This window comes from Rhyacophila brunnea, unplaced genomic scaffold, assembly GCF_057557595.1.
Source record: "Rhyacophila brunnea isolate RB1 unplaced genomic scaffold, BYU_Rbru_1.0 scaffold_4, whole genome shotgun sequence".
NCBI classification, from domain to species: domain Eukaryota; kingdom Metazoa; phylum Arthropoda; class Insecta; order Trichoptera; family Rhyacophilidae; genus Rhyacophila; species Rhyacophila brunnea.
The window spans coordinates 42,861,593-42,889,272 of NW_028233068.1; the positions used below are offsets into that span (position 1 = coordinate 42,861,593).

Genomic DNA, 27,680 nt, shown 5'->3' on the forward strand with positions numbered 1-27,680 from the left:
TACGTGGTCACTCCGTTACAGGTAAGTTTTACCCAAAGGTCCTCAATAAGAGTCTCCAAAACATGAAAACATTCGGCCCGTAACCCTTCCATATTTCTAACTCCCAAAAGACAGCCTCCACCCTGCCTGTGGCCTGTTCCGGAGTCTCGATCCCTTCTGAAGACCGTATACTCACCACCAAAATATTCATGACTGAAAACACTGTTATTGAGCCACGTTTCAGTTAACGCTATGACATCATAATCATCAACCAAAACGTCACTCGAAAATTCCACAGTTTTAGTTCTCAAGCCACGGACATTTTGGTAGTAGAAAAACAGCACATTAGAGCGGTTACTATTCCGAATGCATTGTTATAATGCATATTCCGAATGATATGCATTATATTGTTCCGAAATGCTGTTACTCCTTTCTATTCTTCCATTAATAAAACCCTTTTTTAGCCGAATAACATCTGAAATCTTTGTAAAATGCAATACTCAACATACAACAATATCCGCCATGTTTTTTTACAACACAAAAGCAAACGCTAATGAAGTAGCAGCTTATAGTAACACCAACAGACTTTTTTTCTGTTTTGTATTGCTTCGTATGTGTTTGTACGAAAATTATGATATGTTCACTCTCCAGAGTCTAATCTCTATGGTTTATTAAGTTTTCAATTTTTTACCGTTTAGATTTTTGACTAAAGTTTTATTATTTTTTATATTTATTTTAAAAATCCTCAATTTTAATAAAAAATATAAATGTGCATAACTTGAAATTCTTTTTATTTATATCTTTGTTTTTTAGCTTATCTTTGACTTAAAAAAAAATCTTTTTAATGTTTTCAGATACATATTTATTAATCCTTTCTATGCCGCAATTAGTTAATTGATAGTAATTAACATAAGAATTGGTGTAATTAGGGCGTCCAAAGACGCTTTTGGCACTTAACCGGTTAATTAATACAGTTGAAAGTGTAAATTATCAAAAAAAATTCTCAAATTGCAAGCTTTGTATTTTTCCGCTAGGTTCTCTGTGGGCATATAGTATCCCCCTTTAACCCCAATGGCTAAAATTATTTAACATGGATACATGCTTTGCCTACTGATTCTCTGAATGCTGGTTATCCAAATTCGAATGAAAAAAATGCCAATCTCTGTTGCTAACGAATTATATACGACTATTTACTTATTCATAGAGTATACGCTTTATAACTTTGCACTTTGTTCACTTTTTTACTGCACTGATATGCCTCTTCGACTGATTACCTCACATTAAATTAGATCAAATGATATTCACTTGTGTTAATATATATAGTAAGTAATAAATAAATAGGTACATAATATTATTTAATAAAATATATTACAGAGTACAAAGTTATGAAGTGACAACCCTACGTTTATCATGAAAAATGTTCTAAAACAGTGTCGAAGGTGGAAATATATTTTTTAAATTATTAATTGTAAGAGTACATTATTCTCAGAAGGAATATCGGAAAACCATCTTGACGAAGAGAACTTACCTTATATACCTAATAAAAACTACTCATGCACATTATCAAGACTACAAAAATAAACGATTTGTCTCTGCTAAAGTATTAAAGAAAATTATGGAACATTGAAGTTAAGCGCCCTCCACCAAAATCCGCCCCGCACCACACTCAGTCTTAATCGAGCGTATCGCGGGACTTGTGCTTTTCTCTTCCAGGCACCTTGCATTAAAATAAACTCACTAAGCTCGGTCAGAGGGCACTTTGAGCATAGCAACCTAAGTCTTGGGCATCTTCTCCCAGGACACTCCCAGTCCAATTGTTTCAGATGCTTCAAATTATAGAACATTGAAGTTAATCCCTCCAAACCCTCCACACACCACACCCGGTCTTAATCGAGCGTATCACAAATCGATATCAAATTATAGAACAACTTGAAATTTGTTCATACTTATAGAATTATCTAAATAAAATGCGGGGCGCGGGCTTACACGTCATCCCCGAAGCGCCGCTTGGCCGACTGGAATCGCTAGCAACCGTGCTACTTTTGTGACATTATTTTTTGTTCAGCCTGTGCGATTTTTCATAATGTATCCGCCCGGGAGGTCAAGGCAAAAGCATGTATCTATGCTAAAAAATTGAAATTGTGAGGCAATAAAAATGTTGTAGCATTTTAGGATATTCTTGTAATGATAATACAGCGTTTTGAAAATGCTCAGAAATATACCTAGGTAGGTACCTATTGGAAAAGTTCATGAAAAAAGTCTATCATAGATAATTATACTGTATTCTTTTAATTGAATTTGTTACACGTATGAAATTGTTGATAAAATAAATTATAAGCACAGTATATCTACAATATTATCTCCCTTTTTTCGTTGCAGATTGACATCTTTGGTTTGTGTCCAACCACTTTCACCGTCAGCGGGAACCGTGTGAGCAAGACAAAGGATTTGAACGCCTGCGAGAACAACGATTACGATGGACAAAACTTGCTTCATCACATATACAACCCCAACTCTGTAAGTGCTATATTGAGTATTGTAATAATGAGTTTACAGGCTCAGATAATTTGTGCAAATAATTATTGTTGCATCTGAACTGAAATGTTTGACATGCGTGACATCTGCACTTTTTTGAAAATTATCTGAGTTCAGTGCAATAACTTAGCATGTAAACGCTGCTGAAACCCAGCAAAAATAAACCGACAGACTTATTCGCTATTATAATTCAGTGCGGTACTGCAGTAGGCGCTCGTTAATCCAGCACCCATATTTTTTCACCTATGCCGGATTATTGGATTTCTATAGGAAATAATAAATAATCTGTCAAGGTCGGGCACCGAACTGCCGAGCGAATGGCTCTCCGCTCTGTAATTATGGCAGTTTAATGTGAAACCTGCCGGATTATAGAGCAGGAGAGCTGAGTTGCAACATGCCGGACTATTGGACGTGCCGGATTGGTGAACGCCGGTTTACCGAGCGCCTACTGTAGTTAAATAATAGTACATATTTTTACAACCCTACAAAAAAAACAGTGCTCGTTTGTAATATTACTTCATTTCCATGTCTTTGGAGAATTAAATGCAGAGATCACCATAACCAAAATGCGAAATTCCAAGAGTATGATCAACAAGAAATAATAATCATTTTCCATCGGAAAAATCCACACCATGAGACGGTATCTCAAAAACCATTGAAAATTAGGTCTAACAGAACTAAGGGTATGAACGGAAATCTGTGCAAATTATCTGTACTCACCATTCAAACTATTTGAACGTATAAACCCAGCTTAACACTTATTATAAAATTACTTTGTCAGATAGAATGCTGATTGACATTTGCTTACTCTTAATTGAGAACAATTGATAGCACCGATGGTATTCTTATATACAAAGCAACCTCGATTTTCCCACTATTTGTGTGTCGTTTCTGCAGTCCCGTTTTATTTTGGTACAGTTTAGTATCTTTAATTCCCAACTGTATGCTTTTATTTAAGTACTGCAATTTACATCTGAAATACTTATTCAAAATTCAATTAAACTTAAAAAAAATATTATAACACATTCAATTACATATGTGTGTACATTAATGCATGACAATCATTGAAATTTTAAGTTACAGATGCACTGGTAAATTTCTTTTTATAAATATGTCTGCTGTGTTCAAGGTAAATTTTACAGCGCTGTTGGTAGGCGATTTTTTACTTTGTCCAGGATAGATACAGTTTTTTTGTCATTCTCTGTTTTGGCTCGTATGTTAGCTCGCTCACTCATTTAAATACAATGCCATACTGCACTCGGCTGGTCGGGATTGGTGACGTAAGAAGATGCTATGAGTTACATCGAAGGCCTAAAAATCTATTTTGCTAGTATTGATGATGTACAAGACAAGACTTTCAAATCAATTTATAATACTGAAAGAGTTTTATATAAACAAGTTAATAATATGGTCCAAATCAATTTGAATGGTTTTTTAATAAAACAACAAACTTCAAAAACGTAAATCTGGGTTTCACTGAATATGGAAAATTTCTTGAATTATATTATTTTTAGGCATTTAATAGCGCTAATATCGTGGAAGCTAAACTGAAGGTAGAATCAACCGTTGATCATGGATATGTAACACACTACGATGCCAAGGAAGAATACTTTTATAAGCCCTTCTCCGTTGGAAACTCGGGTGCCAAAGCTACAGTCCTCACCACTATGGAATTTGTTGAATTCACAAAGGATCAAGTCGAAGGTATACAGATAATTTTTTTTATGAGACTCAATCAACGCCATCGCTGACAACATATTTTTTTTCTACCATATACAAGTACCCTTTGATAAAATACTTAATATTATTGTCCAACAGAATCTGTACACAACTATTGGGTAGATTGAAGAAACTTGTGGAGGAAGGCCACTTTTAAAGTTAAAGGTGAAATTAGACAGTGTTGTTGATTACAATTAGGCTCCTTAAGGAAAAAGAAACGTATTTTATTTTTCTATACTTTACAGGTGATACGTATTAACCTATCTTTTGTCTACTTATTGAATTTTTTATAAAGTCTCTTATAGGCCGTCAATGGAAATAGGCCAAAATAAACCGTTTATGACGGTCTCATCTTACGCCGGAACCGTTTATTGCCGTAATAAAACTTGTCGAGTGTTCATCCACTTGCCTGCGAATCTGTATATTCGGGTGCCGCGGTGTTCCATAATACTCCATTCAAATAACGGTGTTTGCACATGCACGTCTATTTGAAACAAGTATTCCTTATATAAAAACAGAAAAATATTTTTCTCTATGGTCACTTTTTGATGTCTATGGGCGCTTAACTGTCAAATAAACAGTAAATTTTTGCATTTTGCCGCTAGATATCCCTAGTAGTCCCTATATCGCACCCTCGCAACTAAACCGCCACAAGTCCAAATTTACGTGTTTTGAGTTAATTACTATGTTCCATTGTGATGCTTAGAAAACTTAATAAACTAAATTTTAATAATAAATATGACCATAAAATATATGTAATAATAGGGTGCGATCCGATTCAACCAATTCACATTTTTTACAATTGTAAGTTTATCTTTGACTTAAAATAAAAAATATTTTTCTTTTTAATGTTTTTTAAGATACATATTTATTTATTAGTACAGTTGAAATTGTAAATTATCAAAAAAATGTCTCAAATTGCAAGCTTCGTATTTTTCCGCTAGGTGCCTCTTTAAAAAAGGCTCAGTGAAGACTTCGCCTTAACTTATGGTAGAGGGGCATTAGGTGTTCGGGTTCAGCGAGATGCTTATGTACAAAATCTCCATGAATGCAAAGCATACGTTTCGCACGCCATATGGTGTAAATTCGCATTCGAAAATAATGGGTGGATGGGGTATTAGTCACTTAACGAAACATGTCAATTAATGTCCAGTAACACAATATGTAACTGAAAATCGTTAAAAATTAAGATATGTGTGTTTGATTGAATTGATTTCGAAAAAAAAACTTGAGTTCTTATCCTCTTGTAGAAAATTGTGTCCATCAGAAGTCGACCACGTACGAGAAACCTTTGATGGCCGATAAGAACACTATAAATGACATTGAAAATGCTTTGACTACCGCCACAAAATATCTGGAAGGACAAGTCCAAGAAAAGTCAGCCGGATTTTTCACAGCACTCATTAAAGTGAGTAATAGTAAACATGACCAGTGAAGTAAAATATATAATTCATATTCATACATGACCTTATGATGCAAACTTTAATAAACTATTAACAGGTCATGAGAGGCTCTAGCAAAGACAACATTCACAAAGTGTACACTCAGATCGAAGGAAATCAAGCACACCCAGATAAAGTGTTGACAAAGTGAGTAAATGTATGAATAAATTAATTGTGTTATTATCTTATGTAGGTATTACTTACTCGATTTCTACTTCACTCAGACAATGAGAGATATAATTTCAAAGGCTAACCATACACGATCAGTTTTATCTTTAGTTTCGCCTGACCCGATGGTTCTACTGGCTGAAACTGTATCTGCTGGATACTGACGCGAATCCAGCAGATACAGGTTCAAGTCCCGTCGGGTGTCGTATTGTTTTCTACAAAATGATTTTTTCTAGTGTGTATATGCATGAGACGTTTTCAAATTATGCGTATTCAGTATATAGAATGTTACATTCTGAAATCTTGTGTCTTATAAGTTAGTTTATTAAAAATATTATTGGGTTATAAGGTTATATTATCCAAATCCCATGAAGCAATTCGACAACTAATTGCTTGTATTGAATTAATTGTGAGATGTTCTTTCATACAATAATTACCTTCCTACCTATCTTTTATATCGTATTTTTTAATTATTCAGTACCTATGGGAAGATATATTTTGTAAGAGAAATACATACTTATCATTCTCAACTCAGCAAGTAATGAATTGTTATGATTGAATCAAGGATGCTGTCCACATCTCATGGGTAAATTTTTAGGTAACTTTAATATGCCCTTGTTTATTAATTTCTTTACCCTTATATCTTGACAGAAAAATATGTCAAATAACAATAAGTTTGGTATTAATTCTGTAAATTATGTTTTGGATTCCTACTGGCAGAATCTTGGCCTCCCCAAATGCAGATCTGCTTTTTTTAATTTTCTCTACAATCCTATGAGGAATCTTGGATACCTCAGGAATGGATTTCTTAAGATATTAGCCACTTGCTCAACCTATTAGGTCCATGCTCTGGGTCAAAATAAAAACGAGTGAATTTGTCAGAAGCCGGCACCTTACCGCCATACAATATTATATAAGACGTTTTGGAATTTCTAGGAAAGTATTTCTTGATGCTCTCTTCCGTACCGGTACCGGTGCCTCCATGGAAGTGTCGATGCAACTTCTCAGGAATAACGAACTCACTCCTCTGCAGAAGCGCCTAGTGTTCTCATCTTTCGCCAACGCGAGACAAGTTTCTACAGAATCACTCAAGTCTATTGCCGTAAGTATTTTACTATTTATCTGTTCCACTATCTTTCATTGCTCGCTATTGCACTGTTAATCACTCTTTTGATTCTCATAACATGCTTATCTAATAGTTCATCAAACAGCTATATTTCCCTCCATTTCTAGAAATATCTTCCTTTGAGGACATCTTACTGACATACTATTAGCAACTGCTTCTGTGAAAGAAAGAAAATAGAATAATTCCCGTGTCTTATAATGAAAACCGATAATGCTAGAAACAGATTGTTATTACGTCTTGTGAGCAGAGCATTCATTAATAAAACTGACACCTGCAAAAATTTCTTTTTACCTCTCATTTATAGCTATCTTCCAATTTCTTCCCAAGCTTCATGTCACTGCATATAAATAGCTTCATGTTATCTGACTTTTTCAATAAAATTCTTATCCATTTTGAAACATAAATAGAACCAAACTACTATAAACCAATAGCAAATCACTAAAAACGAAGGTACCTGAGATTACGAAAATGTGTAAATTTACTGAAAATAAAAAAAAAACGCATGATATTGGTGGTGTGTCGTGATACGTGTGAAGTGACTTCCGCTTGGTTCTGATTCAATTAAATACCGAGTAAAACAACATTGCATTCTCTTTCCTGTGATGCGAGCTTATATGAACTCGCATGACATGATAACAATGTTTCTAACTTAACTTACACATATGGTGAAAATCTAACCAAAAGTATGTAAGTACATATTCTATGCAATTTTACATGATAAGTATGTAACGATCGATAAATTTTAAAATGTGGCAAAATCATAAAAAAAAATAATGTTATTGTACAGTTTACTAAATCTAAGTAAATACAATTTAAAGTTATATGAATAAATATAGGTATTTCCAATTTTATTTTCATGTTTATTGCGAAATAAGCTAATAGAATAGACTTGTCAGATTATATTGTAATCTGACACCTCAACTGGTCTAGATTTAAATTGATTCTGGATTTTTTAAACTTTAATAAAATGTATTGTCAATTTTGTCAATATCATGTGCCAATATCTAAAAATTATTTCAGAATTATAATGTCATTCAATGCCCTAGGCAAAATTTTAATATCAAAAAATACTGTAATTTTTATGTGTGATAAATAATTCCATTTTCGTTAGTTAAATTTTAAATGATGTCTTTTCAAATAACTAAAGACTTGAATCAATATAGATATTATCTTCTTCAACTACATAACTGGTATAATTTATATATCATAAAGCGTGCCAATTTAAAATGAATGAGAATCTAAGAATCTATTGTCTACTTCAGGGACTAATGAATGTGGCCGACATTCCAAACGAATTGTATCTGGGCATGGGGGCCTTGGTGGCCGTTTACTGCCACAATCAAGCCTGCCAGTACAATGGCGCGTCCACCGACAGTGACATTGCTGACATCTCCGCCAGTATGGTCGCTAAGCTGGCAAACTGCAAAGCTCACAACAGGGAACAAGAAAACATGGTGTGTATTAATTGTACTAATAGAAATCTATAAATTATTACCATGGTAAAACAGGGTGAAATTGAAAATTAATATATTACCACAACAAAAGTTTGTACAGAAGTATATTTATTATTATCACTGCCAGAGCCGAGTTAACCCGTCAAAGCATGTATCTCGCGTCAAGCCATGGACGAGTTACCTCGTGCGTTTTTGTAAACCTCATAACTACTGAATAAACTCTTAGTGTATATTTTATGAACAATATTTATCATTTTAGTGTGAAAATATTCATGATTAACTCGAGAAACCATGCTGATTTGATAAGTTTTCACAAATATTTATGATTCTGTTCCTATTTCATATTTTTTAAGGGACTTATTTTATTCCAAAAATAGCTGGCCTACAGGTGTCCACCAAGTAAAAATTGGCTGGCAGTAGAGCTTTAATTTAGAATTATTTCCCCAATGTGTTTATCGATTATTGAACACAAACTAATACTAGTCACAGACTTTTGTAAAGCTTGACAGGTTTGAATATTTTTTAGAATATTGCAAACTCATCACGGTTGCGTGAAGCATGAGCTCGCTTTGTTCATGATTCCTACAAACTATGACGAGACGGTCAAAGGTCAAAATATACTTGCAGGTTCTCAACAATTGCACTATTAATGGAATGTAATATGGTTGTACATATTTGTTTGAATGTTTCAGATGATTGCTGTACTAAAAGGTATAAAGAACATGAACCACATCCAAGACAATGCCATCAACGCTGTTGTCGAATGCGCCAAAAATAAAGAGGTGATGCCCAGAGTCCGACTAGCCGCCATTGAAGCCCTGGCAGCTGATGCTTGCAATGAAAAGGTATGACCTGTTGAACAATAATTATTACGATTTGTTTCTGTATGGTTTGCTGTGAGTGACCATCTACTTAGTATATTTGCCAAAATTTGCTCATGGATTTCTATTGTTATTATTTCTCAATAAGTGCATCAATTCACTAGGTACCCTTGTCGGTAACCCTATCATAAAAAACTTACGAATTTTTTACTTCACGAAAGAAAAAAACAAATTTGTTTAAATTAGGTAGGTAGTATATCAAACTTGGTCTTAGATTAACTACCTGTAAAAAGATAATAAGCCTAGTAGATAATTATAATTTGAAACCAGTTTTTAATTTATTGAAAACTGGAAGAAATATGATTACTATGAATGAAGTAACTTAGAACAGTTACACATTTGGTTCAATTTTAGTTTTATGTCAGTTTCTGCTGATTTTCGTAAAGTAGTCAGCTAAAAAGACATTTTTTGAAGGGCAGTTGGCAACCGAAAAAAATTGCAATAATTGTTTTTTTGCCTGTTGTTCAAATTAAATAAGGCTACTCTAATGCAATCCATATTCGGAAAAGACGAGTCTGCAAAAAGATTATTACATTATAATAAATTAAAAAAAATTGTGGAGTAATGGTAGATTTACCAGTCAATGGTTAACGGTTAATGGTCCACCGTCATGTAGTAGGTACATTGCTGTAAACAATATTTATTAAGCCTGAGTAGCACATGGCTCGGGCAATGCAACAGTTACCTTTCTAATTAACTAATAATGAGCAGACGAACCTGGCTTCGCACAAGATCACTTTTTTGATCGGTATACAAACTGTTTAATATGAGCGTGCAAAACGTCAAAATGAAAATAATTTTGACAGCTATAAAAGTCAATCAAAGGAACACCAAATTAAAATTGATTCCGAAATATGCTAACTTTATTTTAATCTGTTATGAAAATTCAAAATTGGAAGGAACAAAATAATAAACATACTTCGTATTTTCACATATAAATTATATAGAGTATTGGCACATGGATTTTAGGTAAATAGCGCAGCTTACACCATTCTTGAGGATGAGAGCGAGGACTCAGAGTTGAGGATCAAAGCGTATCTATCTCTGCTTGTCTGCCCCACGGATTCCCTGGTGAAATCCGTCAGGAACATCCTCCACTCCGAGAAACCCATCTACCAAGTGTGCTCCTTTATTACGTCCTCCCTGAAGAACATTCAACAGTCCAGCAGCGCATCCGCTAGGAGGGCGCAAGAGCTTTTCAAGAACTTCCCCTTTGTTAAAACTTACCCATTGGACCCGAGGTTTGTCTGATGATCTATTCACACATTGTGTTTTATAATATGGTAGAGACTCATTATTATGTAAATTTTAGTAATCAGAATAATGTAATTGATATTCATAAAAATATATCACGAAAATCACAAATTTAAAGTTAGCTAGAGTGTACGCTTTATAACTTTGCACTTTTTACTATACTGATACGTCTCTTTGCCTGATTACCTCTCATAAAATTAGATCGAATTATATTCACTTGTATTAATATTTGTAGTAATAAATAAATATATAACATAATATGAAGCATAATGCTGCAATATTTTGTTTCAGGAGGTTCTCCCAAGCGTACGAAACCAATTATGAAGCTGAAACGTTTGACATTGAAACTGCTCTGGGAACAAACATCATCTACTCCCAGAACTCTTTCTTGCCGCGATCAGTCAGCTTGAATCTGACTGCAGATATCTTCGGAAACAGCGTCAATTTGCTTGAGGTCAGTTATAGTAGAATGTACACATTGTTTACAACGGGAAATTTGGTTGGTGGACATTCTTCTCTGACATATTACTATGCTTTACATTTTATATGAAGAATCAAAGAAATAAAAATTTTATCTTTAGTTTAGATATTTTGTTATTTTATGAATCTCATTACATTTCCATCGCTGTTAGGTAAGTAGTTAAAAAACATAATCTCTAAAACACGAATAGATCTCCTGTTTTATCATAAAAGAAATCATTAATTTTTAATCGCCTCGCTGCATATCTCTGCACCATCTGTATAATTATTTAATTCAATAAATGTTTCGATGGTCTTTCGTTATCTTCACACTAAATTGGGATTAAAATATCTCCTGGATAGTATTGTGTAGTTTGGAAGATTAACATTCAATCATACAAAATTACTTTGTGTATATTAGAATTTTCTTTTCATGGATAGCTCGGCGTCCGCCAAAGCAATCTAGAACGAGTCCTGGAGGAGTACTTTGGACCTCAAGGCTTGTTCAGAACGACTCCACCCCAGAAGATGTATGATGACCTCAAGCAAGCTGCCAACGGTGTGCACGAAAAGATTCAGAACAGAATGAAGGGCCACAAGACCAAGAGGGATGTGCAACACGAAATCGCTGCCCTCGCTGAAAAGGTGATTTTCATTTGTATTCTCTTCGACATGCCGCGTAGTCTTATATCAAAGTTGGCCGTATCAATGTGTCTCACTATTTTGGTTCACTCTGAATTTAATGAAAGCAGATAAAACCACATGACAAAAGTTTTACATTATCAACATAAATATAATATTATGATTGCATGATATCACTTATACATATTATTATAGAACAGTCAAGATAGAAGGAAATGAAATCTAGTTTATTGGAAACATCATAAATTTCATATTACATATTTATCTTTCAGATTTGATTTACAGTAAGTTTGATTTGTATGTTAAAATATTTGCGATGATGATCTCTGAATAAATGGAGGGAAGACGGTCTTGAGATCTCGTGGCCCTCGTAGTCCAGTACATAAGGCTCTGCCTTCGGGTTCAATTCCCTGTGAGGTCATAATATATTTACATAATCTTCTCAACACCTGGGTGTTTGTGATTGTTTCACTTCTAGTACTAACTACACCGCTATCATTCGGCCTTATGGCCTATTGTAGTGTTAAAACGAATAAAATATATACCTATACATAATAAATATTGTAATATTGTAAGATACATATTTCTTTACTTATTCCATCAGCTGAAGGCAGACAAGGCAGGCTACCATGGAAATATGGATATTGACGTATTCGTGAAATTGTTTGGATCGGAGAGTATATTCTTGTCACTCGGGGACGATCATCATTTCACGATGGAGTCGCTCATCGACAGAATTTTCGATGTGGTGGAAGGAAGCATCGATGGAGCTCAGAAGTTCTCTGTGAGTGGAAAAATCTTTTGTTATGTAACTTCACACATCTATACTTTTTTTATGGAAATCATTATTAAATACAGGAAAATTCCATTGTGTACCAATACAAATTTGAAGAAATTGAAATGTTAAAAAGATTCAAATTACAAATTTCAAATTATGGGGGGAAATTATCTGAAGAAAAATCGTCAACATGAACAAATATTGTCTGACTCTAAAATATTAAATTTGATTCAAACAGGTGAAGCTGTGAGGTATCGATTAGTATTCTTTGCCCATTTTGAACATATTCTAGTCCAGCCTTTGAACGCGTTCTCTACATCTTCAATATTGATCCTGACCTATTGTAATTACTATAAATAATGTTTCAGCACGAAGTCCGTTCCCATACGCTGTTCCTGGATTCCGAAATGATATACCCCACATTATCAGGTCTACCTCTCGTAATATCCACTCAAGGAGCTTCAACCGGAAAGCTTAACTTTGGAGGCAATCTTGACATCAGACAGATCTTTGGCGATATGCTCAATTCCAAGTTCAATATTGATCTTATACCGAGGTGAGATATTCATTTAAATTCACTTCCCAAAAAAAATGATATTAAAACCGGTTCTCTGCCAAAGCGAACTAGTTCGCAGATATGGCCGGGCGTACAGTGCCAGCCATACAAAAAATGCGAACTTATTCACCTGTCTATTTTTTGTGAAGCCCACACATATGTCATTGTAAAATTTACGATAATCTAACTTTGATAATTTTATTTATATGTAATTCCTAATTATATAAATGATTGTTTTTTTTAATCTTTTCTCCACAATTTATTATAGATCTTGGCTGCTTCCTGTTGAAGTTAGTATATGGACATTTTTTACAATGATCGGTTATTAACCGTTCACTGAACCCATTGTTAAAACTGTCATGAAACGATTGTAAAATCCCACATAATAATTATTGATTATGAATTCAAATTGTAGTCGCATATAATTATTATCTACCATATTAGCATTAGTTAAAACACATTGAGTCAAAATGACTTTTCCCTTAATACTGTGCTCCAGTGGTTTTAAAACTAATTCATTACGTGGTGTCGTTCGTGCTTAACCGTTTAACTGTTGAAAGCGCGTTTACGTGCCGTAATTGTATGTTAATTACACTAATTACCTAATTGCGGTGTAGAAAGGATTTTAAAGATTTTTTCATGACACCTGAAAAATTCCAAATAATTTTTGATCAAACTAAATACAAAACCAGTGACAAAACTAGGCAAAGTACCATCCCATTGTTCACTTTTATTAAGTTATTTCGAAAGAATATGAATTGCGAATAGAAGCCTTATATGTTGTATCTGTTATGACATTTGAAAGTATTTAGCAAATGCTGCATAAAGCTTGGTTAGGTTGGTAAACTCCACAAATATTAACATCGCGCAGTTGGTATTATGATTTTCTGATTCTCGCAATGGCTGCCATTTTTTTATATTCATAGTGATTACTTACTCTACTGCAGTTTTAAACGGTTTTACACAAATTTTACAGGATTTTGCAACTAAATAACGATGCCGAAGTGTAAAATTGCCAAATAAATGTCATAGCAGAAGCATGAAGTTCTCTTCAAATGAACTTGCAATACAAAATCACCTGTAGTTGATTTCATATGTGAACCAATATTCTTTTTTTTGTTTCAATTTCATACATTTAGGTTCTATCAGTGTTTCCCAACATTGGCGTCCGCCCCACCAGGGAGCAATTTAGATGTTTTGGGGTGGAAAGGTTGTCTTGAAACTCATTTTGAAGACGAAGCATAGCACAAACATCGCACTAATTTTCTTCCGGGTTGTATATGTAACATAATATACATATTTACTACGAAAGTTAAATTAAATAATTACAAGATAAAAATAACTTTTTATATACCATGTTTTAAATTTTCTGATGAATCATATAAACTGGACAATCTATGTATTAATAAATATAGAATACTGAAATGTATTAATAATTTAGTTGCTAGGACCCACTTAGCAACCAATAATAGTGAGTAGTAAATATTATTTTTAACGACTTTTTTCCGAAACATACAAAACAGAATTAACTGAAAATGAATTCAATTCTGCTTAAAGATGGCTCAAAGTTTTAAAAACGCATTGCCGTCGTTTTATAATATATATTCTAAAAGTTTCAAATGTCTACCTGTCGGGAAGTTAGTTAAAAATCTTGGACAAACAAGAATACGGGCTAATAAAAACATGGTAAAATAGTATTGCCTATGTGCATTCTTTATTTAAAGCAATTCATGTTTTTTCAGAATTTGTTAGGTAGGTAACTATAAAATGTTTATAGGGGGCATGGAGATTTTTGAAGCCTTGAAATGGGGCATGGCACAAATGTGGTTGGGATCTCCATAGAAGAACTTTTCTACATCTTTGGTTATTACGCTGTTTTTATGAGATGAAAAGAATTGTTAAATGATATATAAACTCAGATCATTAGTACCACAGACGATTTGTTTTACAATTTCACAGAGTGTACTCTGAAAAGTGGCATTATCCTCATTACTCCCATCTCCAAGCAATGCATGACCTCCTAGCCACATGGAACGTTATTTATCCTTATTCTCTCAGATCTTGAATCCATTTGAGCTTCCCCTAAAAATTGCCTAAAGTATGTTTGAAACTAGTTACTATCGTGAGATATGTACTATGCACGATGAAATAGTGGAATAGTGAGAGCACTTTTTGCATTCGTATGATGTAAATATTGGAAAAAGTGATGCCTCGTCTTCTGAAATTAAGATTGACAGGATGTAACAATAACAAAATATATTTGAATATTCCAGTGCTAATGTTGAGATCACTACAAGTATAGCTGTGGACGCACAAGTCTTCTCCACAGGATTGAAGGTCACCTCCACCATGCAAACATCGACCGGTGTCCAACTTACCGCCAAAGTAAGTGTCTTTTGCTGTCCCCATATTTTATAAGACATCTCTCTGTCTCTGTTTACCTATCGATTTCTTTCCCTATTACTAAATCATTTTCGTAAAGAATTTTCTTGATTGTGTAACTTTGACGTTGCAATTATCACAGAGACTACAACCCACCGTGTGCGTATCTCAGCTGCCTCCAGAAAATATATCCATTCCATTATTGAGACGTGGCCTGCGTGTAATTTTTACATAACTGATAAAATCTGGTTACGTGAATGAATTTCAAAAAATCTTTTTTTATCGTAAAAAAAAAACTTACCTTTCTATTAATGGTTTATCAGCTCCTGAACAATGGACAAGGTTTTGACATCAACGTCGGTCTGCCGTTGGAGGAGCAACAGGTGATCTCTGTCACCAATGATGTGACCTACTTCTATGAGGCGAATGAAATTTTCATTTTCAACAAGCCTTTGGAATTCAAAAGTAAATTGTATGTATTGGTTTTTTATAATATATTGAATTGAATTGATTCCAATCCTGAAGACATAGTTACGTAAAATTTGTGAATTGTTTTGGGACAAACAAATGTAATTGTAATAACAGCATTAATTTATTTCCAAACCGGTTAAATCCACTGGGTCAAAGAGTGAGAAAATCGGTAGGAATTCTTTCGTATTCTTACATTCATATATATTTTTGTTTCAGGATGACACCAACACCCCCTTGCAAGGATGATTATGTAAAGTCATTAGGAATGAGTTTGTGTACTACACGAGAATATCCAGAAAACTTCATGAATGAAACTGCTAAAGATACAGGAGAACCCCGATTCCCATTCAATGGCCAATTGACATATAAGATGGTCGCCAAAAAAGTTGACCTCGAAAGTTTCCGCTTCTATGGAATGAGTGGATTTCAAGGCGCTAACAACTTCTGGGAATTGACATTTGATGCACCAGGTAAGGTTTACAAAATACAAAAATTTACATCTAATTATTACCAATATAATTTTACAAAACCTGCCGAAACAGCTTAGGATAAATAATAAGGTAATCGAATTGGGACAAACAATTTGGAGGAATATTTTTGGAGTTGTCGAGTATCAATACGCAATAATCAAAAATTACATCGTTCAATTATATAATTTAAAATTAATAAATGTTAATAGTCATGAAGTATAATAGCGCAGCAGGCGACTTTTTTTAACTATTGAAGCAAATTTGTGATGTGTTCATCTGACTTATCTGATCAACCCGCCACGCCGGGCCCACCCAGAGCCCATGCCCCCAGGCCAAAGCCCTGTCAGCCCCCCCCCCCCTTGTGGGGGCCATGAAAACAATAATAGCTTGTTTTGAAAAATTGGGGTACTCTTCTGACAAACTCGCCCAGAAATCATTTAAAGGCTGATCTTCAAATCAGAGTTACTAATTAAATAAATAAGATTTTCATAGTCAATTGCGCTTAAGCCTACTGGTTTAGCTGTCACAAAAAATGGATTCCGAACCCAGGAATCGTCCTTACTAGTTCTCAGAAAATATTGCAAAAGTGTATAAAACCTTTCCAAATTGTCGTGAAACACCTATTCAGGTTCAGCGGAACACTGGTGTTCTGCGGAACATAGTTTGGGAAACCCTGCACTAAAGGATGAAGCGCTCCGCAGTCTGATTTCACTCTTATCGGTTATACAAATTTGTGATATTATATCTATTTTTATCGACCTGGACCATTCCACTGCTGGATAAAGGCCTCCCTAACCTGATGACTGACTCCTTTCTGTCATATGAATCGCTATATTTATCAAAATCGGTGATGTCATTTATAATGCCATTATCATCATGAGCCTGAATCAACCCATTGCTGGATGAAGGCCTCTCTAAGTTGTTTGTATTTCTGTCGGTCATATGGATTGCTATATTTATCAAAATTGCTGATATTATATTTACGTATTCATATCGTCATTATCATCATCAACCAGGATCAATCCACTGCTGGATGAAGGTTATCCTAACCTAATTCTACTGTATATGGTCATATAAATTGCTATATTTTTCAAAATTTGTGATTTTATATACCTACTCATTTACATTGTCAAAAACCTGTATCAATCCATGGATAAAGGCCTCTTTAAGCTGATTCCACACCTTTGGGTCCAATAAATCCCTACTCTCATCAGAATTGGTGTATTCCTCTCAGATGTATTGCTTCAGTATTTATCAACATTTGTTTCGCAATGAATGTCCCGCACCGAAACTATATTGTTTAAGGGCGGACATGCTCAGCGTAGGTCAAAATGAAGCTTTTTTTGTATTTTCAAACCATGATCCTGGACATTCCTTAAACGTTGTAGATAATCTATTTTTATAATTTTGAAGCCTTATTATCCTTTATATTTATTTTAAACATTTGATGACTGCATAAAGTATTTTTATTAGATAAAATAGTGTTCTTTTAAACCTCTCGCTCTAATGTTTTAGAATATAGTCATATTTCAGTACATCCATGTGCAGAGGTGTTAAGATATTTTACATTTATTCATTTTTAAACGCATTAGTATAATTTATGTCGACATTATTATAGTGAAATATTTACGATAAAAAATTATATTGATAATCTCTGCGATCCCAAATTTGACTAGAATTAGGCATTACATACAAAAGATTTAAAAAAACTGTTAATATTATAAAGCGTCATCTATTTTCATATGATAACCCATAAATATCTGATTATTGGCAAATGTCGTACTTTTCACATTTCTAGCAATAAGTGTAATTTCGCGAACTTATTCTGAAGTTTCAGAAGTTACGATTTTTTTGTTCCGATACTTAAAACTACAAATATTAATCAAGTAATAAAACTTTTCCCTGTATTATCCTGTATCTAAAATCGCTTCCAAGGTTTTCAAATATTTTAACAGATGATCATTCTTAACACCGATAAAAAAAGATCAATAACCTTGATGGCATTCATTCCTAAGTGTATTCCATCACGGCATTTTATTCTGTGCAGTGAACTGTTAAATATAGGACTAAAGATTCACTCAACAGATGTCAAATGGAAAATTCTCAATACTCCTTTTTTCCAATGCGAGCCGCATGGCTGCTTCTAGGTTCAACTGGCTTCGGTGTTTGTTTTTTATGAAGTGCATTACACTGAATGATCTTTCACAGTATAGAGTAGTAGAAAAAATCGACAATATTAATAAAGCAATTGTTGCCAATTCTTTGAATTGACTTGATTCTTGGTCAACATATAACTTCATCCAAAATTTTTCAACCGTGGTATTACTAAAATGGTTTTTAAGTACATGGTCATGACTCATTTTCAATAATGCAAATTTAACGTTAGCCCAGTTAATTAAATTAAATACTGAGAATGATGTTGGTGGCCGCAGAAAAATCCTCTGGTGGCCGCACATGAGAACGAGGTGTTTTCACTTATGTGATCATCTGAAGGCTTTGGAAACAAAAACGGAAATGTCTATTTTAGTGAAATCTTGGCAAGTCAACATACAGTAAAACCTCGTTTATACGAATTCCATGGGACCGAAAATCGAAATATGAAATGTATGGGAGAAAATATAAAAATTTAGAAAAAAAAAATTTTTTGATTTTCATTAATTTTGTTTACAATCATAGATGTGCCTACGAAATTTCCGATTCCGTGTGTGTTGATGGGTCATAAAATGTAAGGAGTATTTATATTACCTTCTTAAAATAAGTAATTTATGATGTTCTAAGAAAAATCTGTCACAATTATTTTCAATAACTGGCTCATGAAATAGTGTACTTTATTACGATTTATTGAATATTTTTGTATGCCAGGACTCTGAAATCAATTATAATTACGAAATTCGAATTACAGGTGGATATATGAAAATAATGTTCAAGGGACTTTTTTTTGCGAAAATTTCGAATTACGGCAAATTTCGAATTATCCGTGTTCTTATTAACGAGATTTACTGTAAATGTATAATTTCTTTCTTATAGGTATATATTATATCTTCTAATTAAACTATTCTCATATATACTAATAAAAATACCATTTAGAATAGTTTTTTCAGAAATTATACCCATAAGAAAGAAATAAGACTTTTTTATTGACTCACTAACATTTTATGAAAATGGAGACTACCATTTTTGTTTCTAACATTTTTTATTTTTTAATAATAAAAATAAGTGTTAGGAAATCAAAACAATTCGATGAGCAGTTGCATTACAACGCATGTACCTGCTATGCGATGATCGCATAAGTAAAATCACCACCAACAAGTGTTTACATACTATGCATTTATTCTTTACTGTTTTGACGACAAATGTACACTTGTGTAAAACCCACGTCAGAGTAAAACCAGCACATTATAGTTAGGATATGAATTATTATATTTGAAATTAAACAGTTCATACTGTCTCAAATTGTCTATGAAAATAATATATGTATATAAATTTAATAAATTTGTGAGTTTCAGGTCATAAATCAATAAATTTTTAAATTTGATTGTCGCAATAATTATTATATTTTCTACCATACAGTTAATTAACACTTGCTCATATGGAGAGAATTTTAAATATTAACTTTAAAGCTGATTGAATTAATTTATTTCCGCTCTATTATAGTAGGTTCTTTCTGTAATTTATTATTTTTTTACTTCTCAGGTGCTAGCTATTCACGCAAGTCGACCGGTCGACTAGAAATCGGCGAGGGAAAGGAGTCCTACTCCTTATCAGCCAAGCTGGACTCCCCCACTAAAAAACTCCATGCGTCCGTCTCTGTCTCTTACTCAAATCAAGATAAGAGTCTCACGCTTAACATGGTCGACAATGAAGATATCTATAATGCCAAAGCTGGAATTATGCTTATCGACTTAAAGCCACGAATCACTTTAAAACCCGTCTTGGAAGTATCTGCCCCTCAAATGGACACAATCAAACTGGAAGGTAATAATATTTTAATAATAATCTGGAATAACTAGAAAGTGGAGCTCTTCAATTGATATGCCATATTATGTAATACATCAGTATTGCCAACCGCACTTTATTATTACTTTTGTGTTCCCTATTTGGATTATTTTTACTAATTGAGATGGCATTTGGGAATGGTATTATTTTTTGCAATAAAAGTAAATTACCATTTTCACTCCGCGGGGTACATATATGAATTTCCACTAAATGTATAACAAACTTTTCATGAGAAACGATTATTAGCTACTTGCTCAATCCTGGGTCCTCGACATTTACAATAATAATTTTGATTATTTAACTTTTCAATGGAGGGTAATTTATAATATTTGTATAACTTTATCCACTATCATAATAATATGTTGTATATGATGAAAAAATAATCTCGGTTACTTGATTTACTAAACATGTTGACTTTACATCAGGCAATATATACGCTGACCAAATCGACCACAGCACGAAATTCGTCTATGATAAATTACGTCTCCACAAGGGCGAGCAGGTGGTCACTTTCAACGGATGGTACAAGGAAGAGCGGAAGGTAGTTACATGGGACTTCAAACTATCCGAAGGCGAGCACTCCGCTTCCACAACTGGAAAACTGTTCGATAAACCAGACGGAACCAATCAGATTCATGTAGACTTCCAAAATACGATCGATCCCGAATGGAACTTTGTCTACCAGCAAGATATGAAAATGGATAAAGTCGTTAGTAAAACTTATTTAATATGTCGAATTTTTTGAATGAATAGAAAAACTATTATAGAATCATTAAAAATATAACATTATATAAAGTAGATTCCGGTGAGCTATTTTCGCTATATAGAACATAACATTATTAAGTTCTTATTGCTAAGAAAGATTCAATTAAAATATTGAAAAATGCAAAGATCTTGCAAGAAACCTTTTTGTATAGGGATGGAGCCTAAACATACGAAAGTGAGGCAAAAAATAGACCTCTGGGCCTCTAATTTTTTTGCTCGTTGTTTCTTTCTTCCATATAAAAATGACATTTACGTCAAACTGGAACTTATTTCAGTGGTTTTTAAAGGGAAACCGTAAAGGACTCCATCTGTAAGAAGATTCAAAATCTTGCAATTACGCTTTCTGCAACACTCATAAAAATCGCTTTTTTTTAATGTTATGGTTACTCTTTCTTTCAGTCGAATCCCAAAACATTGAACCTATCGATTAATTTGATTCATGGTCCAGATCCAAAATCAAAGACTAATCTGATCTCGTTGACCTCAGAAGCTACTGCTACTACTGGAGAAGAGGCATCTTTCACAATGAAGGAACAAAGTCAGTACACATTATAATTTATATTTATTTATTCCAATTTAGTTGTTGGCCAGAACTATGAGGCTTTTGCATAATTTTATCTTCATTATAATGGTATAGTAAGTAACAGTCAATTTTTTATCAATTAATGCTAGAAATCTCGCAAAAGCAGCGTTGCGTCGGTGCATATTACTTATAACATATAAGTATGCGTGAACCCTTACACATGTGAATGTGTGGCAACTTAGAGTGCTGCTCGCTCATTCATCATTTGCATAGTGGTATTTGTAAACGCTACTAAGAAGCACCACTACAATATAAGACTTATGAGTTGAGCATTTGAATATATTATGTTAACAGTCATCAAGTCAACAGTCAAATGTTGGTTTTAAATATATCAAAACCCTAGCAGATGAGTTTCAAACCCGCATTGTTAAATTAATTTATAATCCATTCCATACAAATATGAAATCGAAGAGTTAACATGTCGATAATTCCATATAGGAATAATTCACTAAAATTATTGTAGGTACCATAGTTAGCTACAATATTTCTGGGAGAGTTTTTTGACGTTTTCCGAAAAACAGTAAAGTGTGACATTATTGTCTTGCTATTAATACCTTCATTTGTAATATGTACCTACACACAATAATATTGGTTATAAGAGGGAACATGATATATTAATTAACACTCACCAATTTATTTTTCTTTGCTTCAATGTTTACAAAATCACTAATAAGTTCTTAAAAGTCCATGTCCTATACTTATTTATCCTCAATGGCATATCGAGATTGTTGAGCTTGGTTCGTCCAATTTAATTTCTCTAAACCCCTTTTTTTAAGTTTCACAGTAGAGATTTATTTTTTATAATTCTATTCTGTTAATGATATCATCTATTATGTAACAAGAATCTGCTTCATTCATGAAAAACGAACTTACATTTAGGATCTCTCGTCCGGCTGGATCCCGATGGCTTGTGTTCTCTTTCAATTACGTAGCAACGCTGTAGAGTCATTGCTTATTCCTATCTATTAATATACAGAGTTATGTTATTGTATTTTTATTTTCAGTAACATATCCACTGATGGACCTCGATTACAATACTAATATTGAATATGTCGAGGATAAAAGGTTCAGTTTTATTGTCGAAGGAACGCAGATGGCTGAAAAATCAATGGTGGAAATCGTTTTTGATGACAAATACAAATCACCAAAAGAAGCATTTGGAAAATTTAGGGTGAGCAAAACGAAATATCAGTAATTTATTACAAAAACCATTATTGTTAAATTAACTCTTGCAATATAGTTTTCTCGTAAACCAGTATGGTTCTTCATTCTGAAATCCCAGGATCTCAGAATTTTTTTTATTATTTTCAAAAGACCTGTTTTTGGTTTATAAATACAATATTGAAATTATTGAAATCTAAAATCAGTTTTAGTGGAATTTTTTTTTTTTTTGATTAGCAGTCCTGCGGGTCTATTCTATACAAAAGGCTGCTTTCGTCCGCTAAAACCGCTAACTAGGGTATGTTTGTATCGAATTATTAGCACGTATTGTAACAATTACAATTAGTTGGTATTAATTGTTGCAATAAATGCTATATTTTAACGGCATGCCTCTTGGCTGTGCTAAAATTTAGAGCATCAGCGATAAAGAGAGAGCGAGAGAGAGACAGTTTCGACTGAGTAAACGGCTAACTGATTGTTACAATTATAATATTTCAATACAAAATATGTCATAAATACTAACACATTATCACGTTAGCGGTCGATAGTCGCCTTTTGTATAGAATAGACCCGATGAAAAGCAAAAAAATGCAACCTCATTCAGAAGGGAAAAATTTTATTGTTAGAAATAGATAAATAGATAAAAGTGACACTAATAATAGGTTTCTTCATTTTGCTTTTATTTTCAATTCTAGCAAAAAAATGCTAGTCTTAGACAAGTTAAAATCGTAAAACATATTTTTTACACAATGGAATATCATTTATTATAAAATCTATAATATACCAGTAGCCTACGAATTGAAAAGCAGGGTTTGTCTATAATTTATACAACGTAATTATGTATATTTTGATGTTTATTTATTTTTTTTAAACTAAATTTGTGCAAGCAAGCAGTCTTTCAGCGGTGGATGTGTTCCTTACAGCCGGGTGCAGAAACCGTGGAGAGTGAACTGAGGAATATTTTTTTACAATTCCTCTTTTATTCCAGTTCTTATCCAAAGGAAACGGCCTGGAATCTTTCGGCTCATGGGTGGATGAAGACGAAGAGAACTCTGTGTACAGATCCCACCTGGAATTATATCCGGGAGGCAAATACGAGATCAGTGGCTCCATCAAAATTCATGAGGAATCAAATGACGAAGACAACATGTATATCGTTCGCATCCAAGTACCTGACAGACAATTAGTAACGTGAGTATCCAAATCAGCGATGCCAACTCAGCGTTTTTATTGCCAGATCTATCATTTTTGAATAGGCATATAGCTTGCAAAATTCGCATCTGGCGTATCGCGTTAAATGTAGAAATTTTCGTTAACACAAACAGCTTAAAACTTTCCATAATAAAGCTAGAATATTACACCAGATTTGCTTCAAAATCAACATTCTGGTCTTTTGTACATTTTGTCTTATAAATAAAATAAATGTTGCATACCAAATGATTACTAAATTTCTTACCTGGATTAATTTTTAATTTTACAATTTATTTAAAATTCTTGTAAATAATTATGACATTAGTACTTGTTTCTAGACATTTTTTAAATTTTGAAAAAATCTAGCGTTTTTCGGGCCATTTAACTTAATTTCTTAACATATTTTGCATATTTTTGTGAATGACAGTTGACGACACTTGTCCAAATATTTTTTTTAACCCTGTGAAGGGTTAGTCAAATCACCGGTTCACACCAACTTGTAGGTAAATAATTCTTGCTAACTTCTAACCAGACTCCTAGTGACAATACAAATAATTATGTAGGTAGTAATAATCTCAGGATCTAAATTAATTGAATTATTGATTCGCCCTACGAATTTTAAAACTTTGTAATATGAAGAACATTTATGTTGATTTTTTATATTTCGAAAAAACCAATCATTGTAATATTATTAATTAGGTTTGAAATTTTGTCACTGTCTATTATGAAAACGCCCATATACTTACAGTAAAAATCATACTTAACCCACTGTCAGCTTAGACTCACTGTGAAATTAGCTTCACAATAATAATGTAGCAATATAAAACCTTATTGACTCCGAACCGCCTCATAGCAATGGACTGACACCTCATTGACTACATATTGCGTCATACACATAGACTGACTAATGATGTCTTCAATAATAATTAATGATGTGTTTTTCAGTGTTGCCAGATGAATTATTAAAAATTTAGTATGTTAACAAAAATGTATAAAAATCATCAACAATTTAAAAAAAATATTTCTGGAGTCGTGAGTCAGAAAAATTTCATACCACGAAAGGGAACACGGTACTAGAAAATATTATGTCACAAACTATTTAGAATGATAATTTCTAACTTAAAAGTAACTTTCAATATGAATTTTTTTTAAATAAACGAGCCGTGCGGCTTATTTCTGTGATTTCACTATATGTATTCGTTTTTTCAAAATGTTTTGTCAGTGTGGAGTGCTAAGGAGGTCTAGGTGACAGTATCTACAAATTTATTTATTAAAAAAAAAACAACTAAAAGTAGATATTATGTACCTACCTACTTACTTATAATTTTTTTGCACCTCCGAAGCTATTCTATACATAAGGCGGCTATCGACGGCTAAATTGATAAATATTATCACTTTATCATATTTGTGTATTGAGGCGGTTAATTATTGTTACAATAAATTAACCGTCTAAACTTTCAAAACTGTCTATTTCGCTCTAAACGTTAACACGTGCTGTTAAAACAGCACTTTTTGACAGTTTAGACGGTTAACTTATTGTAACAATTAACCCCCTCAATACATAAATATGACAAACTACCGTCGATAGCCGCCTTGTGTATAGAATAGCTGAACTACTTAATATTATGCCGAGTAGGTAGCTACTTGTATTAAATAATTTTATTTGTACTAATTATGTATTATGTATCCGATTTCAGATTCGAATCAAATTTTATAGATAACAGTGACGGGCTTAAAGGTCATACAAAAATCTCAACCATAGACAAAACCTTCTTCAACGTTGACTATGACTTAAATTCAGAGAATCCAAAAGGAAACGTTAGCTTTTATGTAATCGAGCTCATATCTTTGAAGTGCAATTTCCAATTTGATGGAACTGCAGGCGATTCCATGCTGAACATAGACATACACGGGGTAAGAAATTAATAATTATTAAAGAGCTCTATCGAATAGGGCTCAGAGCAATAATTCTAAAGAGAGAGGCTATTATCCTACTATATGAAGCCATTTTCTTTGCAGTATTACGCACAGTAGAACCTTAATTTTATTTTTATTAACTTACCTATGAAATGTTATACCATCATCTTGGTTGTCAGTTCGGCTACATCATTTAAACACATCACAGTTAAGCACCGTTTCTACTGAATTAACTAAAAATATTGATCACTAACTTTATATTTCGCAAAAAAAACTATATATTTCAGCAACACATACTTCCAGCGCATCAGTGAAACCAATGTTTACCGTCTCCGTGTATAACTTCACTAAGTCGTTTATTCATTTATGTTTTCTACCTTACTCTTACTAATATTGCAGAGATTATACGCATGGCAAATGCTTTCTCACTCACACTTATGGTTAACTTTTGTTCAGACCTTGGAATAGGGCCTAAGTAAAATTGGGGTGTTCAGTGTTTTTACAAGTCTGGATTCCTTTTTTTACCAAATTTGAGTCAGATGACAGATTTGTTGATACAAATTTTTATTATTCTGACGTTATGAAGTTAGTGATTCTACAGATATGATACACTGACAGACATCTAACAACACTAGGGACAAAAAAAAGAGTTTTAGAAAAGACAGTTAAAAAATCTAAAAGAATTCACGGTGAACATTATTTATTATTACCAAGTGATTATTAGGCAAATCAGCCTAGTTTAATATCACAAATAGTTTTTATAGTTTTTACAAACTATTGCACCATTAATACCTGACTTGTTAATTTTATCTGTTAATTTACAATAAACTATGTTCACCACCAAATATTAGGAAATGAAAGTGGTAAATGTAATGTGTGATTCAAAATGTTTACAATTCCTGCATAAACTAAATATTTAATAAGAGAACTGTTAGAAAACAAAAGTCCAAAGTTTTTTTTTAATTCAATTGTCAAGAGTTGGGTTCCATACAATGGTTTTTTCCGACCATGTCCGATTTTAATAGGATCATATGGGGGAGGGCATTCATAGTGAGGGAAAAAGAATTTTCCTTAAAAGTAAACTACCACGTTTCCTCCTAAACAGACCATATGAGTCTCCATGGAGTGAAGGCACCACAATCTCCCCTTAACATTTGTACTTTGATCTTGTGGGAAGCATATTTTTATTCAATTATAAATGGCGCATGTACCTACCTATAAAAACATATAAATATAGACTACAACTACTACAATCTTACAGAGTAGGTACACAGAATAATAATAATAAAATATACATTTTAGTACAAAATATATCAGGCACTACCTGCTGTTGACTGTTTTGTGTGAAGATCAATAACGCATTTATTTATAGGTTTAGGAATTTGAAATTTTATGTGAGCATAGAAAACTTGCTTTATAATAAAATGCCATCAAAATCTAATTTTTGGTCAAAAGTGCAGTTAGCTGGTTTGTAGATTAAGCAGTCGATATCAAATTATAAAAGCGAGTAGGTAAACACAAGTAAAAAATATAATAATGCAGAGCTTGAGTACCTGCACGGAAGTATTAAACATGTCAATAGATGATCTATTTGAAAGAGAACGAACTCTTGGTATTAAAGAATAAACTGCTTGAAAAAAATCAACATTAAAACGGTTACAATTTTTTGTCTACCTAGTAGGAACACGAAACTAGATCATACTCATAGTTACGTAGTTTGGGGCAGTCAAAGATTCCAAAAAAATAAATGA

At 33.1% G+C, this 27,680-nt stretch overlaps 1 protein-coding gene across 1 annotated transcript in view; it reads left to right on the top strand.

The window, feature by feature from the left end:
- Positions 1 to 27,680, top strand: part of LOC147067393 (apolipophorins-like) — a 93,143-nt gene that overhangs the window by 14,588 nt on the left and 50,875 nt on the right. The window contains exons 5-25 of the mRNA XM_085954389.1: positions 2,359 to 2,496; positions 4,029 to 4,218; positions 5,484 to 5,641; positions 5,734 to 5,822; positions 6,780 to 6,945; positions 8,232 to 8,423; positions 9,116 to 9,268; positions 10,274 to 10,545; positions 10,850 to 11,012; positions 11,459 to 11,662; positions 12,264 to 12,443; positions 12,806 to 12,993; positions 15,267 to 15,378; positions 15,699 to 15,847; positions 16,063 to 16,316; positions 20,010 to 20,291; positions 20,738 to 21,021; positions 21,477 to 21,615; positions 22,665 to 22,831; positions 23,810 to 24,012; positions 25,710 to 25,926. Of these exons, the coding sequence (XP_085810515.1) occupies positions 2,359 to 2,496; positions 4,029 to 4,218; positions 5,484 to 5,641; positions 5,734 to 5,822; positions 6,780 to 6,945; positions 8,232 to 8,423; positions 9,116 to 9,268; positions 10,274 to 10,545; positions 10,850 to 11,012; positions 11,459 to 11,662; positions 12,264 to 12,443; positions 12,806 to 12,993; positions 15,267 to 15,378; positions 15,699 to 15,847; positions 16,063 to 16,316; positions 20,010 to 20,291; positions 20,738 to 21,021; positions 21,477 to 21,615; positions 22,665 to 22,831; positions 23,810 to 24,012; positions 25,710 to 25,926 (3,900 nt within the window). The remainder of the gene's footprint in view (positions 1 to 2,358; positions 2,497 to 4,028; positions 4,219 to 5,483; positions 5,642 to 5,733; positions 5,823 to 6,779; positions 6,946 to 8,231; positions 8,424 to 9,115; positions 9,269 to 10,273; positions 10,546 to 10,849; positions 11,013 to 11,458; positions 11,663 to 12,263; positions 12,444 to 12,805; positions 12,994 to 15,266; positions 15,379 to 15,698; positions 15,848 to 16,062; positions 16,317 to 20,009; positions 20,292 to 20,737; positions 21,022 to 21,476; positions 21,616 to 22,664; positions 22,832 to 23,809; positions 24,013 to 25,709; positions 25,927 to 27,680) is intronic.